The following is a 12,282-nucleotide window of genomic DNA, read 5'->3' on the forward strand; positions in this document are numbered from 1 at the left end:
TGTCCGATTTTCACAAAATTTTGCGTAAGTGTCTTTTTTGGTCCAAGGACGAACACTGTTGATTTTGAAAAAAATCTGTTCAGATTTAGATATAGCTCCCATATATATTTTTCATCCGATATGACCTTTTAAAGCTGTAGAAGCCACAATTTTAGTGCGATCTCTACCAAATTTGGAACGAAGTGTTTTTTGTTACGTCTCAATATGTGTTCAAGGTTTCATAAAAATCGGTGCAGATTTAGATATAGCTCCCACATATATTTTTCATCCGATATGGCCTTTTAAGGCTGTAGCAGGCACAATTTTGGTCCGATCTTTACAAAATTTAGCATGGAGCGTTTTATTGAATGTCCTCATATGTGTCCAAAGTTTCATAAAAATCGGTGCAGATTTAGATATAGCTCCCATATATATCTTTTATCCGATGTGCCCATTTTAAGCTGTAGAAACCACAATTTCGGTCCGATCCTTACAAAATTTGGCACGAGGTGTTTTTTTAATGACCCAAAATGCTTGCAAAATTTTATTGAAATCGGTCCAGATTTTGATATAGCTCCCATATTTATCTATCATCCGATATGGCCTTTTAAAGCTGTTGGAGCCACAATTTTGGTGCGCTCTCTATGAAATTTGGCACGAACTGCTTTTTGTGACATCCCAATATGTGTGGAAAATTTCATCTAAATCGGTTCAGATTTAGATATAGTTTCCATAAATAATTTTCGTCCGATTTGACCTATTAAGGCAGTAGAAGGCACAATTTTGGTCCGATCTTTACAAATTTTGGCACGAAGTGCTTTTTGTAACGTCCCAATATGTGTGTAAAGTTTTATAAAAATCGGTTCAGATTTAGAAATAGCTCCCATATATATTTTTCATCCGATATGACCTTTTAAGGCTGTAGCAGGCACAATTTTAGTCCGATCTTTATAAAATTTGGCATGGAGCGTTTTATTCAACGTCCTCATATGTGTGCAAAGTTTCATAAAAGTCGGTTCAGATTTTGATATAGCTCCCATATTTATCTTTCATCCGATATGCACTTTTAAAGCTGTTGGAGCCACAATTTTGGTGCGATCTCTACCAAATTTGGCACGAAGTGATTTTTGTAACGTCCCAATATGTGTGCAAAATTTCATCTAAATCGGTCCAGATTTAGATATAGCTCCCATATATAACTTTCGTCCGATTTGACCTGTTAAGGCCGTAGAAGGCACAATTTTGGTCCGATCTTTACAAATTTTGGCACGAAGTGCTTTTTGTAACGTCCCAATATGTGTGCAAAATTTCATCGTAATCGGATCAGATTTATTTATAGCTCTCATATATATCTTTCTTCCAATATGAAGTTTTAAGGCTGTAGCAGGCACAATTTTAGTCTGATCTTTACAAAATTCGGCATGGAGCGTTTTATTGAATGTCCTCATATGTGTCCAAAGTTTCATAAAAATCGGTGCAGATTTAGATATAGCTCCCATATATATCTTTCATCCGATGTGCCCTTTTTAAGCTTTAGAAGCTACAATTTCGGTCCAATCCTTACAAAATTTGGCACGAAGTGTTTTTTTTAACGACCCAAAATGCTTGCAAAATTTTATTGAAATCGGTCCAGATTTAGATATAGCTCCCATATATATTTTTCATCCGATGTGCCCTTTTTAAGCTATAGAAGCTAGAATTTCGGTCCGATCTTTACAAAATTTGGCACAAAGTGTTTTTTTTAACGACCCAAAAAGTTTCCAAAATTTTATTGTCGTCCCAATATGTGGGCAAAATTTCATCTAAATCGGTTCAGATTTAGATAAAGCTCCCATATATATCTTTCATCCGATATGACCTTTTAAGGCTGCAGAAGCCACAATTTTGGTCCGATCTCTACAAAATTTGGCATGGGCCGTTTTATTCAACGTCCTTATATGTGTGCAAAGTTTCATCAAAATCGGTGCAGATTTAGATATGGCTCCCATATATATTTTAGATCCGATATGGTTTTTTAAGGCTGTAGAAGCCACAATTTTGGTCCGATCTCTACAAAAATTTTCATGAGATGGTTTAATTGAGATCCTAATGCGTGTGCAAAATTTCATCAAAATCGATGTAGATAAAACTCCCATATATTGGGTTGCCCAAAAAGTAATTGCGGATTTTTCATATAGTCGGCGTTGACAAATTTTTTCACAGCTTGTGACTCTGTAATTGCATTCTTTCTTCTGTCAGTTATCAGCTGTTACTTTTAGCATGCTTTAAAAAAAAGTGTAAAAAAAGTATATTTGATTAAAGTTCATTCCAAGTTTTATTAAAAATGCATTTACTTTCTTTTAAAAAATCCGCAATTACTTTTTGGGCAACCCAATATATCTGTTGTGCGTTTCGACTTCTAAGGCTGTAGGAGCCACAATTTTCGTACCATTGTAAGATAATCGTTTAAGGTTCCACTCGATATTTCAATAGGTATGCAAAATTAAAGTCTGACCAAATTTGGATATAAGTGCTATATTAATAGTATTACGTAGACTCGTTGGTTTAGGGTATTATATAGTCGGCTCCGCCCGAATTTTGCCTTTCCTTACTGGTTTTATTTGAAACATGTGAATTTTTATAGTCGCATGGTGACTTTAATTCAAAATTTCTGCAAACTTTTCTTTGTAAGTTAACGACAATTTTCATGCTCTGACAATTGCAGCTTTTGGAGTTGATTCCAACAAATTTTCTCTTGTTTTTGATTCTGGGCAATCTTTTGTTAGGTAATATTCATCATTCCAGGGTTGAGTTTCTGTAGTTCCAAGGCTAATGTAGACCAAATTTCCTAAGAAGAAAATAGCAGCAGCTATGCCAAAGGCAATTTGCCATTGATGAGGGGATGTCTAGAAAGTAGAAAAACACTATAAAACTTACTTACAGCTCCACCCATGTGATGTGGGCAAAAACTTACTCTATCGCTGACCACAACACCCACAACCAGCGGAGATATCAAAGGCATAAGACTTGCTGGTGTAGTTGTTAGGGACATTAAAACACCAGCATGATTGGGTGATAAATCTATGTTGTTTAAACATATGCCCATTATCTTGCCACTATTGGCTGCCACACCCAATGTCATAATGACCAAGGCCCAGGTTCTACGCTGCTCATTCATAAAACCCAGGGCCACCAAAGCCATTGCCGGGATCCATGATGCCATAATGCTAAAGGTTCTGCGTAAAGCTGTTAATTTTAATATACCCTTCGATCGCAAAACATCTCCCATAAATATGTACAGGTAGGATGTACACCAACAGGCCAGAAAGGGCAGGGCCGAATACAAGGCATTCGATTTGATTTGCATCTTGAGCACTCCATGTAGATAGGCGGGTGTTTGAGTCTGCAAAGTGGAAACACCATAGTGTTGAGAGCAACGCGCCACCACCAACGACAGAAATGGTACCGATGTCAGTATGGCCCTCCAGGGAGTGGGTATTTTACTTTTCTGCGTATTGCTTACATTGGCCATGGATGATTCAATGTACAACCTCTCAGCTTGGCTTATAAACCGGGACTCGCGCACACTATTCGCCCCCAAGATCAACCACAGCAGACACCAGGTAAAACACAAGCCCGCTGACACATACGAAATGCCAGGCCAACCCATGGGACCTTTGGCGATAATGCCGCTGAGTGATAGGGCCAATACAACACCACATTCCACGCCGGTAAAACTAAAGGCACCCAAACGATTACGTTCTTGCAATGGTGACCAATTGGCCAGGTGTTGCACAACACTGGGATAAATCAGACCTTGTGATAGGCCTTGAAGACTCCTTATGACACAAAATGCTGGCCATCCCTTCCACATGACACAGCGCGGTGTTATGGCACATAAGATGGCCGAAATGAAAGTGGCCCATCCCAATGATTTTTTGACACCAAAATATTTGCATATATTTCCACCGGGGAATTGTGTTATGAAGCAGCCCCAATAAAAACTGGAGAGTATATAGGAGATTTCTTTTTGAGTCCAATTAAATTCCTGGAAAAGAAAAAAGAGTACGAATCTTGGATTCTGCTAAAATATGGGAGCCCATATGGTTATAAACAGCATTGGACCGTACTTGACGCAGTTGTTGAGAGTCATAACAGAAAACTATACTCACCACAAAATCCGGATTCGTTGTATTGGCATTTGTCATGGCCACTAAGGCAACTCCAATGTTCATGCGGCTGATGTATATGGACATGAAACCAAAGAACAGCAAAAAACTCTGTACATGTCTCATGCCGATTTTGGGGCCTGGAATTAAAAAAAAAATAAAAAAATATTCCAAAATTTGCAATACCTTAGTTCACCTTTACACTCATCCTCAGACATAATGAGGAATTTTTTTAGCGTCACACTAAAAGTGACAATAATGCAAAACACGTCGGTTGCTTGTGCTAACCAGCGTTTATTTGAAAATATGAAATAGTTTCGAATATGAACATGGAGTTTACTTTGTGGCTCATTAGAATTTTTAAATTTGCATGAAATATTGGGTTGCCCAAAAAGTAATTGCGGATTTTTCATATAGTCGCCGTTGACAAATTTTTTCATAGCTTGTGACTCTCTAATTGCATTCTTTCTTCTGTCAGTTATCATCTGTTACTTTTAGCTTGCTTTAGAAAAAAAGTGTAAAAAAAGTATATTTGATTAAAATTCATTCTAAGTTTTATTAAAAATGCATTTACTTTCTTTTAAAAAATCCGCAATTACTTTTTGGGCAACACAATATTTATGTAATAACTTTTTAGTTCAAAACATTTGGCACCAACGCTAATGATGGGGGTCTCGCAAGCAGGTGTGTAAGTGAACAACATTTAATGCCTATTAGAATCGGTTAACAAAAGCTGGTGTTATTAAATAGACAAGTAAAAGCGCCTTAAGTTCGGATAGGCCGAATCTTATATACCCTACACCATGGATCGCTTAGCACAAGTTCTTGGAAAAATACCACTTTCAGAATTCAAACCAAATCGGTTAGTAATTGAGGCCTCTAGAGGCTCAAGTAGTCAAATCGGGTGATCGGTATATAAGGGGAGCTGCATCTGGTTATAAACCGATTCATATTTGGCACAGTTATTGGAAATCATAATAAAACGCCACATTCAAAGTCTTAGCCATATCCGGCCAGAGTTGCGCCCTCTAGACGCCTAGGAAGTCAAATCGAGTAATCGGTTTATATGGAAGGTATTTCAGGTTATGAAACTATTTCGATCATAAATGGGACAGTTATTGGAAGTTAAAACCAACCGCAATGTGAACAAGTAAAAGGGTGCTAAGTTCGGCCGGGCCGAATCTTATATACCCTCCACCATGGGTCGCATTTGTCGAGTTCTTTTCCCGGCATCTCTTCTTAGGCAAAAAAGGATAAAAGAAAAGATTTGCTCTGCTATTAGAGCGATATCAAGATAGGATCCGGTTTGGACCACAATTAAAATATATGTTGGAGATCTGTGTAAAATGTCAGCCAATTCGAATAGGAATTGTGCCCTTTGGGGGCTCAAGAAGTAAAATAGAGATATCGATTAATATGGGAGCTGTATCGGGCTATAGACCGATTCGGACCATTATAAAAACGTATGTTGATGGTCAAGAGAGGATCCGTCGTACAAAATTTCAGGCAAATCGGATAATAATTGCGACCTTTAAAGGCTCAAGAAGTCAAGACTCAAGATCGGTTTATATGACAGCTATATCAGGTTATACACCGATTTGAACTTGTTCGATATCATAACAAAACACGTCGTGCGAACTTTCATTCCAATCGGATAAGAATTGCGCACTATAGAGGCTCAAGAAGTCAAGACCCAAGATCGGTTTATATGGCAGCTATATCAGGTTATGGACCGATTTGAACCATACTTAGCACAGTTGTTGGATATCATAACAAAATATGCCGTGCAAAATTTCATTCAAATCGGATAAGAACTGCGCCCCATAGAGGCTCAAGAAGTCAAGACCCAAGAACGGTTTATATGGCAGCTATATCAAAACATGGACCGATATGGACCATTTACAATACCAACCGACCTACACTAATAAGAAGTATTAGTGCAAAATTTCAAATTTCAGGCGGCTAGCTTTACTTCTTCGGAAGTTAGCGTGCTTTCGACAGACAGACGGACGGACAGACAGACGGACGGACATGGCTAGATCGACATAAAATGTCGCGACGATCAAGAATATATATGCTTTATGGGGTCTCATACGAGGTGTTACAAACAGAATGACGAAATTAGTATACCTCCCATCCTATGGTGGAGGGTATAAAAATGTTAGCCAAATCATATTAGAATTGCGCCCTCAAAAGGCTCAAGAAGTCAAATCTAGAGATCGGTTGATATGGCATCTATATCAAAACATGGACCTATTTGGCCCATTTAAAATACCAACCGACATACAAAAATAAGAAGTATCTGTGTAAAATTTCAAACGACTAACCTTACTTTTTCGAAAGTTAGCATGCTTTCGACAGACAGATGGGCGGACATGGCCGCTCCCATATAAACCGATCTCCGATTTGTCTTATTAAGATCCTGGAAACTGCAATTTCTGTTAGATTTGGCTAAAATTTGCTAAATACCGTTCAAATCGGTCTATAACATGATATAGGGCGGGTGATCCCATAGCTATATCCAAATCTGAACCAATATGCCCCATTTACAATACCCAACGATCTACATCAATAAGAAGTATCTGTGAAAAATTTCATGCGGTTAGCACTACGTGTTCGAGCGCTATCGTGATTTCTTCAGACGGGAGGGCGGGCAAACGGAATATTTTAGATGATCAAGAATATATTTACTTCACTGGGTCGAAGATCCATATTTCGAGGTATTACAAACAGAATGAACATATAAGTATAGCCCTCTCTTATGGTGGTGGGTATTGTTAGGTTAGGTTAAATTATAGTGGCATTCTGCCATCAGACTCACTTAGACGTTTCCATCCATTGTGATACCACATGAACAGAAAACGGAAGATGCCTTCTAGTTCCTTTGAACCATCCCGGTCGCTTCAAAAAGCCCAACAACAACAACGAATGTTAACATCCGCTAAATCAGACAGATTCTCAAAGAAATGAGAACCTAAAGGTGAACTCCTTTTGACTGCTAGTGCGGGACATACACACAGAAGGTGTTCTATAATTTCTTCTTCTTCGTCGATGTTCATACAGCTTCTGCAAAAGTCGTTGCTGACAACCTTTAGCCTGTCAGCATGTTTTCTGATTGGACTGTGACCTGTCATGACGGACACAATGACTGAGACGTCAGTTTTAGCTCATGACAGCAAAGCGATAGACCTCTTGAAGTCTAGATTAGGCCACATAGTTTTGATTTGCTCACAGCCCCCTCTTTGTGACCATCTATCATTCGTTGTCCTTCGGGCCTGGTCCTGAAAACTTAGCTTACATGTCGCTAGAGACATACCCATAGATTCCTGTATCCCTGGAATGTGTAGGGTAGTTCCTAGTCTCGCAAGCTCATCCGCTTTACAATTCCCTGGGATATCTCTGTGGCCCGGCACCCAGAACAGGTGAATTTTGAACTGTTCAACCATCTCGTTAAGAGATCTGCGACAGTCGAGGGCGGTTTTTGTGTTCAGAAATACATTCAACAGGGATTTAATGGCTACCTGGCTGACTGAGAAGATATTTATGCCAATCATTGTTATGACATTATATCTTAGCCTTTCCACCTCTTCCTTAATTGCAAGGATCTCCGCTTGATACGCACTGCAGTGGTCGGGTAATCTTTTCGATACGACCAGTTCTAGATCTTTAGAGAACACCCCAAAGCCCACCTGGTCGTCTAGTTTGGAACCATTCGTATGGAAGTCTATATAACTTTTATTACCAGGGATATCGTAGTTCCAACTGATTCCATCAGGAAACGTGGTACAGAACTTTTTATCAAAAAGGGGCTCAGGTATGGTGTAATCCACACTGACTGAAACATCGGTCATTGTATTAAGGATTATCAGATCGGCCGAGTCGAACTTTAGATACCCAACACCTCGGGTATATATGTAAACCACCTTTGAGTGTTCGTAGCTGCCACATGCCCTAAGGGAAAGCTCCCTTAGCCTCGCGGCAGTGGTCGCAGCAATTTGTCTAGCCACAATGTCCACAGGCATTAGATGTACCATTAAATTCAGTGCATCAGATGGTGTCGTCCTCAGTGCGGCTGTGATGCATAAACAAGGCATCCTTTGGATGCGGTTGAGTATTGAAACAGTAGGTGGACTTTTGAAGCGCCGTCCACCAGACCACTACACCATATAGCATTATAGGTCTGACAACTGCAGTATATACCCAATGCATGTCGCGCGGTGTAAACCCCCAACTTTTGTCAATGGCTCTCTTGCAGGTGTATAGGGCAAAAGTTGCCTTTCTTGCCCTTTCCAAAATGTTGGGTTTAAAGTTCAATTTCCTGTCCGGCAAAACAACCAGGTATTTTAGAGGGTACAAAAAGTCTTAATATTCCCTAGCCACTATGTTTTTGTGCAAACAAAATTACTTTTAATGATGGGGGATATTCTTACTTAGTCATTCCATTTGCAAAACTTCGAAATATTGACCTGCGACCCCAATAGGTATATACATTGATCGTCTTGATATTCTAAGTTGGATTAGCTATGTCCATTTGTGGAATCACTATAGTGGTCGAGTGAATAAAGATATCCTCTTGCAATTTTGCACATATACTTCATTTGGCTATTGAGCCTTGGGGATTTTAAATGGGCTAAATCGTTGCAGATGTGGATATAGCTCCCTGTTCTTCGACTTGATTTCGTGAGCCTCCAGAAGAAACTACTATTCACCAATTTGGCTAAAAGTTTGCAGATACAGTTTTTTCATAGTGTATAGCCAGATATAGCTCCCATTTAAACAGTTCTCCCAATTTGAAATTTTGAGATCTTGAAAGCCGCAATTGTTACGAAATTTGTCTAAAATTTTGCACGCAGTGTTATGTTACTCCTTCCATTATTCGCGGTAAATTTGGGCAAAATAGGTCTATAACATGCCTTAACATCTTTATTTCTTTAAATACAAATTTGTCTACGAAAATTCCAGTAAGCAAAAAGGGGGCAAACTCTTCATATATCAATAAGTGCTATCCCATCCAAGTTTTAAACTCAGTGATAAGGGACTTCCATTTTATAGCTGTTTCCTTTTGGAGTAACCCTCGTTCGTTTATTCACATATTTTCATTATATCTAGAACAAGCTCTCAATGTTTGAGTTCACAATTTTAATGTTTACAAATAAATTGCAAATAATTGTAAACACCAGTTATTAAAAAGCACTTCCTATAATTGACTACATATTATATGATAATATTAAATGATGGTTTATGTATAATAATTAACAATATTTGGTTATTTGTACCGGTTGGTTGCAGAGGGAAATATCGCATACTCATTATTGCTGATTTATGACTCCAGACTTTGGAGTCAAAACTAAAATGCGCAAATTGGGCAGAGCCGAATGTGATATCTTCTGTGGCACTTTCTTAGAGTTTTATTGAAATCTTTTTAACAGCTTTCCATTTTCTCACTACTCCATTGAAGTTTTGTATTATAATCTGCTGTATATGTTCACCAGAAAAGAAAACAACTACAAAACCAAAAAAATACTTATACTAGTTGTTGTTTCCGCACATTTAAATACCTACTTTGGGTGGGATATTTTTTATCGCATAAATATAACCAAACAATGTGTATGCCTTAGAAATTCTTATACCTGGTAGTCTTTTGTCTGTTGCTGTAATAATTTTTGTGATTGAAAATGCCAGCATTATTTACCTATGGCGAAATTTTAAAAATTGCCACTTTCCGAATTTACCTACCGCTCTCGACCAGGCTGCTGTTTGCTCAGTCAAAAAAAGAAGACAAATGTTTATGTGGTAGAATGTACCTACATCAGTGATGAGCACTCAATTGCTAGTATGTGCAAGCCTTTGGGCTCACTTGCGATTATTTTCTTGTGTGCGTACACAGTGGCCACCTTAGCGCAGAGGTAAGCATGTCCGTCTATGACGCTGAACGCCTGGGTTCGAATATTGGCGAGACCATCAGAAAAATTTTTCAGCGGTGGCTTTCCCCTCCTAATGCCGGCAACATTTGTGCGGTAATATGCCAAGTAAAACTTCTCTCCAAAGAGGTGTCGCACTGCGGCACGCCGTTCAGACTCGGCTATAAAAAGGAGGCCCCTTATCATTGAGCTTAAACTTGAATCGGACTGCACTCATTGATAGGTGAGAAGTTTGCCCCTGTTCCTTAGCGGAATGTTCATGGGCAAAATTTGCATTTTACGTACACAGTGCGAGTATCTTTCATTGGTGCGAATATCTTTTATTGGTCTATACGCTCAAATACAGGGGGAGTATTTGAGCGTATATATCTCTCTAGTAGGAGAGACACAAGTAATAAAAAGGCGTTGAGTTCGGCCGGGCCGAACTTTGGATACCCACCGAACTTTGGATAAACCACCTTTCGTCAAAATCTAGTGCAAAAGGCATACCTTATGCCCCATAGCAGCTATACCGAAATATGTTCTGATTTGGACCAAAATACTAATAAGTTCAAGTCATTGATCATTTGTATATAACTAAATAATGGCCTTTTTAATAGCTTTATCTAAAAATAAACCGATCTGAACCATATACGACACGGATGTTGAAAAGCCTAACATAAGTCACTGTGTCAAATTACAGTGAAATCGGATTATAAATGCGAATTTTATGGGGCCAAGACTTTAAATCGACATATCGGTCTATATGGCAGCTATATTCAAATCTGCACAGATTTGGGAGAAGATGCTGAACAATTTCAAAGAGCCTAATACAACTCACTGTTCCAAATTTCGGCGAACTCGTACAATCAATTAGCCTTTTATGGCCCCAAAACCTTAAATCGAGAGATCGGTCTATATGGCAGCTATATCCAAATCTGGACCGATCAAGGCCAAATTGAAGAAAGATATTGAAGAGCCTAACACAACTCACTGTCCGCAAATTTCGGCGACATCGGACAATAAATGCGTCTTTTATGGGCGCATGACCTTAAATCGAGAGATCGGTTTATAGGCAGCTATATCCGAATCTGAACCGATCTGAGCCAAATTGAAGAAGAATGTCGAAGGACCCAACACAACTCAGTGTCCCAAATTTCGGCGACATGGGACAATAAATGCGCCTTTTATGGGCGCAAGACCTTAAATCGAGAGATCGGTCCATATGACAGTCATATCCAAACAGGACCGATCTAGGCCAAATTAAAGAAATATGTCGAAGGGCTTAACACAACTCACTGTCACAAATTTCAGCAAAATCCAATAAAAAAGTGGCTTTTATGGGCCTATCGGCGGATCGGTCTATATGGGTTCTACATCAAGATATAGCTCATCTTCGAACTTAACCTGCTTATGGACAAAAAAAAAATCTGTGAATAGTTTCTTCTAAATATCTCAATTTTTAAAGACTGTAGCGTGATTTCAATAGACAGACGGGTATGGCTAGATCGTCTTAGATTTTTACGCTGATCAAGTATATATGTACTTTATAAAATCGGAAATGGATATTTCGATGTGTTGCAAGCAGAATGACAAAATGAATATAGCCCCGTTCTTCGGTGGTGGGTTCAACAAGACATAAATTATTGGTCCAGTAAACGAATAATCGTTTGCGTATATCGAAACACTTTTGCCATTAAACAATTTTTGATTTTACAACAAAAGAAAAGCCCTTTTAACGATGTCTGAGATGCTAAAGGGGTTACAATGAACAAAGTTAGTTACAGAAAGATCCAAATAAAAGTGCGTAACGAACTGCCTGTAGCTGAGCTGTTGGTCAATGTGGCCTAAACACATATTATATATTGGAAAATAAATCTTTCTTCTCTCTTCTCACTTATTGAGCCCTAATTCTAAACAAAAGCATGCTCACCCCGTTCTCAATAGTCGTTGGTTATGTAGAGTACCTTAATCAATTTGACAAAGGTGTTGATGAAGATACATGGCGTATCAGAAATCGCGATCCACCATGCCAGTCAAAATGTTTTGAAAACGGCACACACTTGCCTAACTTTTATAAGTTCTTTGCTATGCTATTCTTTGAGCAGAGAGAGAAAATTATTTCGAGCTGGAATATATTCGAAAAAACACACAAAGTTAGTTACGTTCAATAATGCTACATTTATGATTAACATTTGATGTGTTGAAGCCAAACCTTATACAGAAACCTTACACAAAAGAAAAACTTCGCCATA

At 38.6% G+C, this 12,282-nt stretch overlaps 1 protein-coding gene across 1 annotated transcript; it reads right to left on the bottom strand.

Annotated features, from left to right (window-relative positions):
• Positions 1–2,269: 2,269 nt before the first annotated feature.
• On the bottom strand, positions 2,270–4,421 carry LOC106081643 (putative inorganic phosphate cotransporter). Its single transcript, XM_013243755.2, has 4 exons — positions 4,324–4,421; positions 4,131–4,267; positions 2,933–4,006; positions 2,270–2,864 (listed from the first exon to the last, which is right to left on the bottom strand). Exons 1-4 carry the CDS (start codon positions 4,343–4,345, stop codon positions 2,664–2,666), a joined length of 1,434 nt encoding a protein of 477 aa, XP_013099209.2. The 5' UTR covers positions 4,346–4,421; the 3' UTR covers positions 2,270–2,663.
• Between the last annotated feature and the right edge of the window lie 7,861 nt (positions 4,422–12,282).

This window comes from Stomoxys calcitrans, chromosome 4 (assembly GCF_963082655.1).
Source record: "Stomoxys calcitrans chromosome 4, idStoCalc2.1, whole genome shotgun sequence".
NCBI lineage: Eukaryota > Metazoa > Arthropoda > Insecta > Diptera > Muscidae > Stomoxys > Stomoxys calcitrans.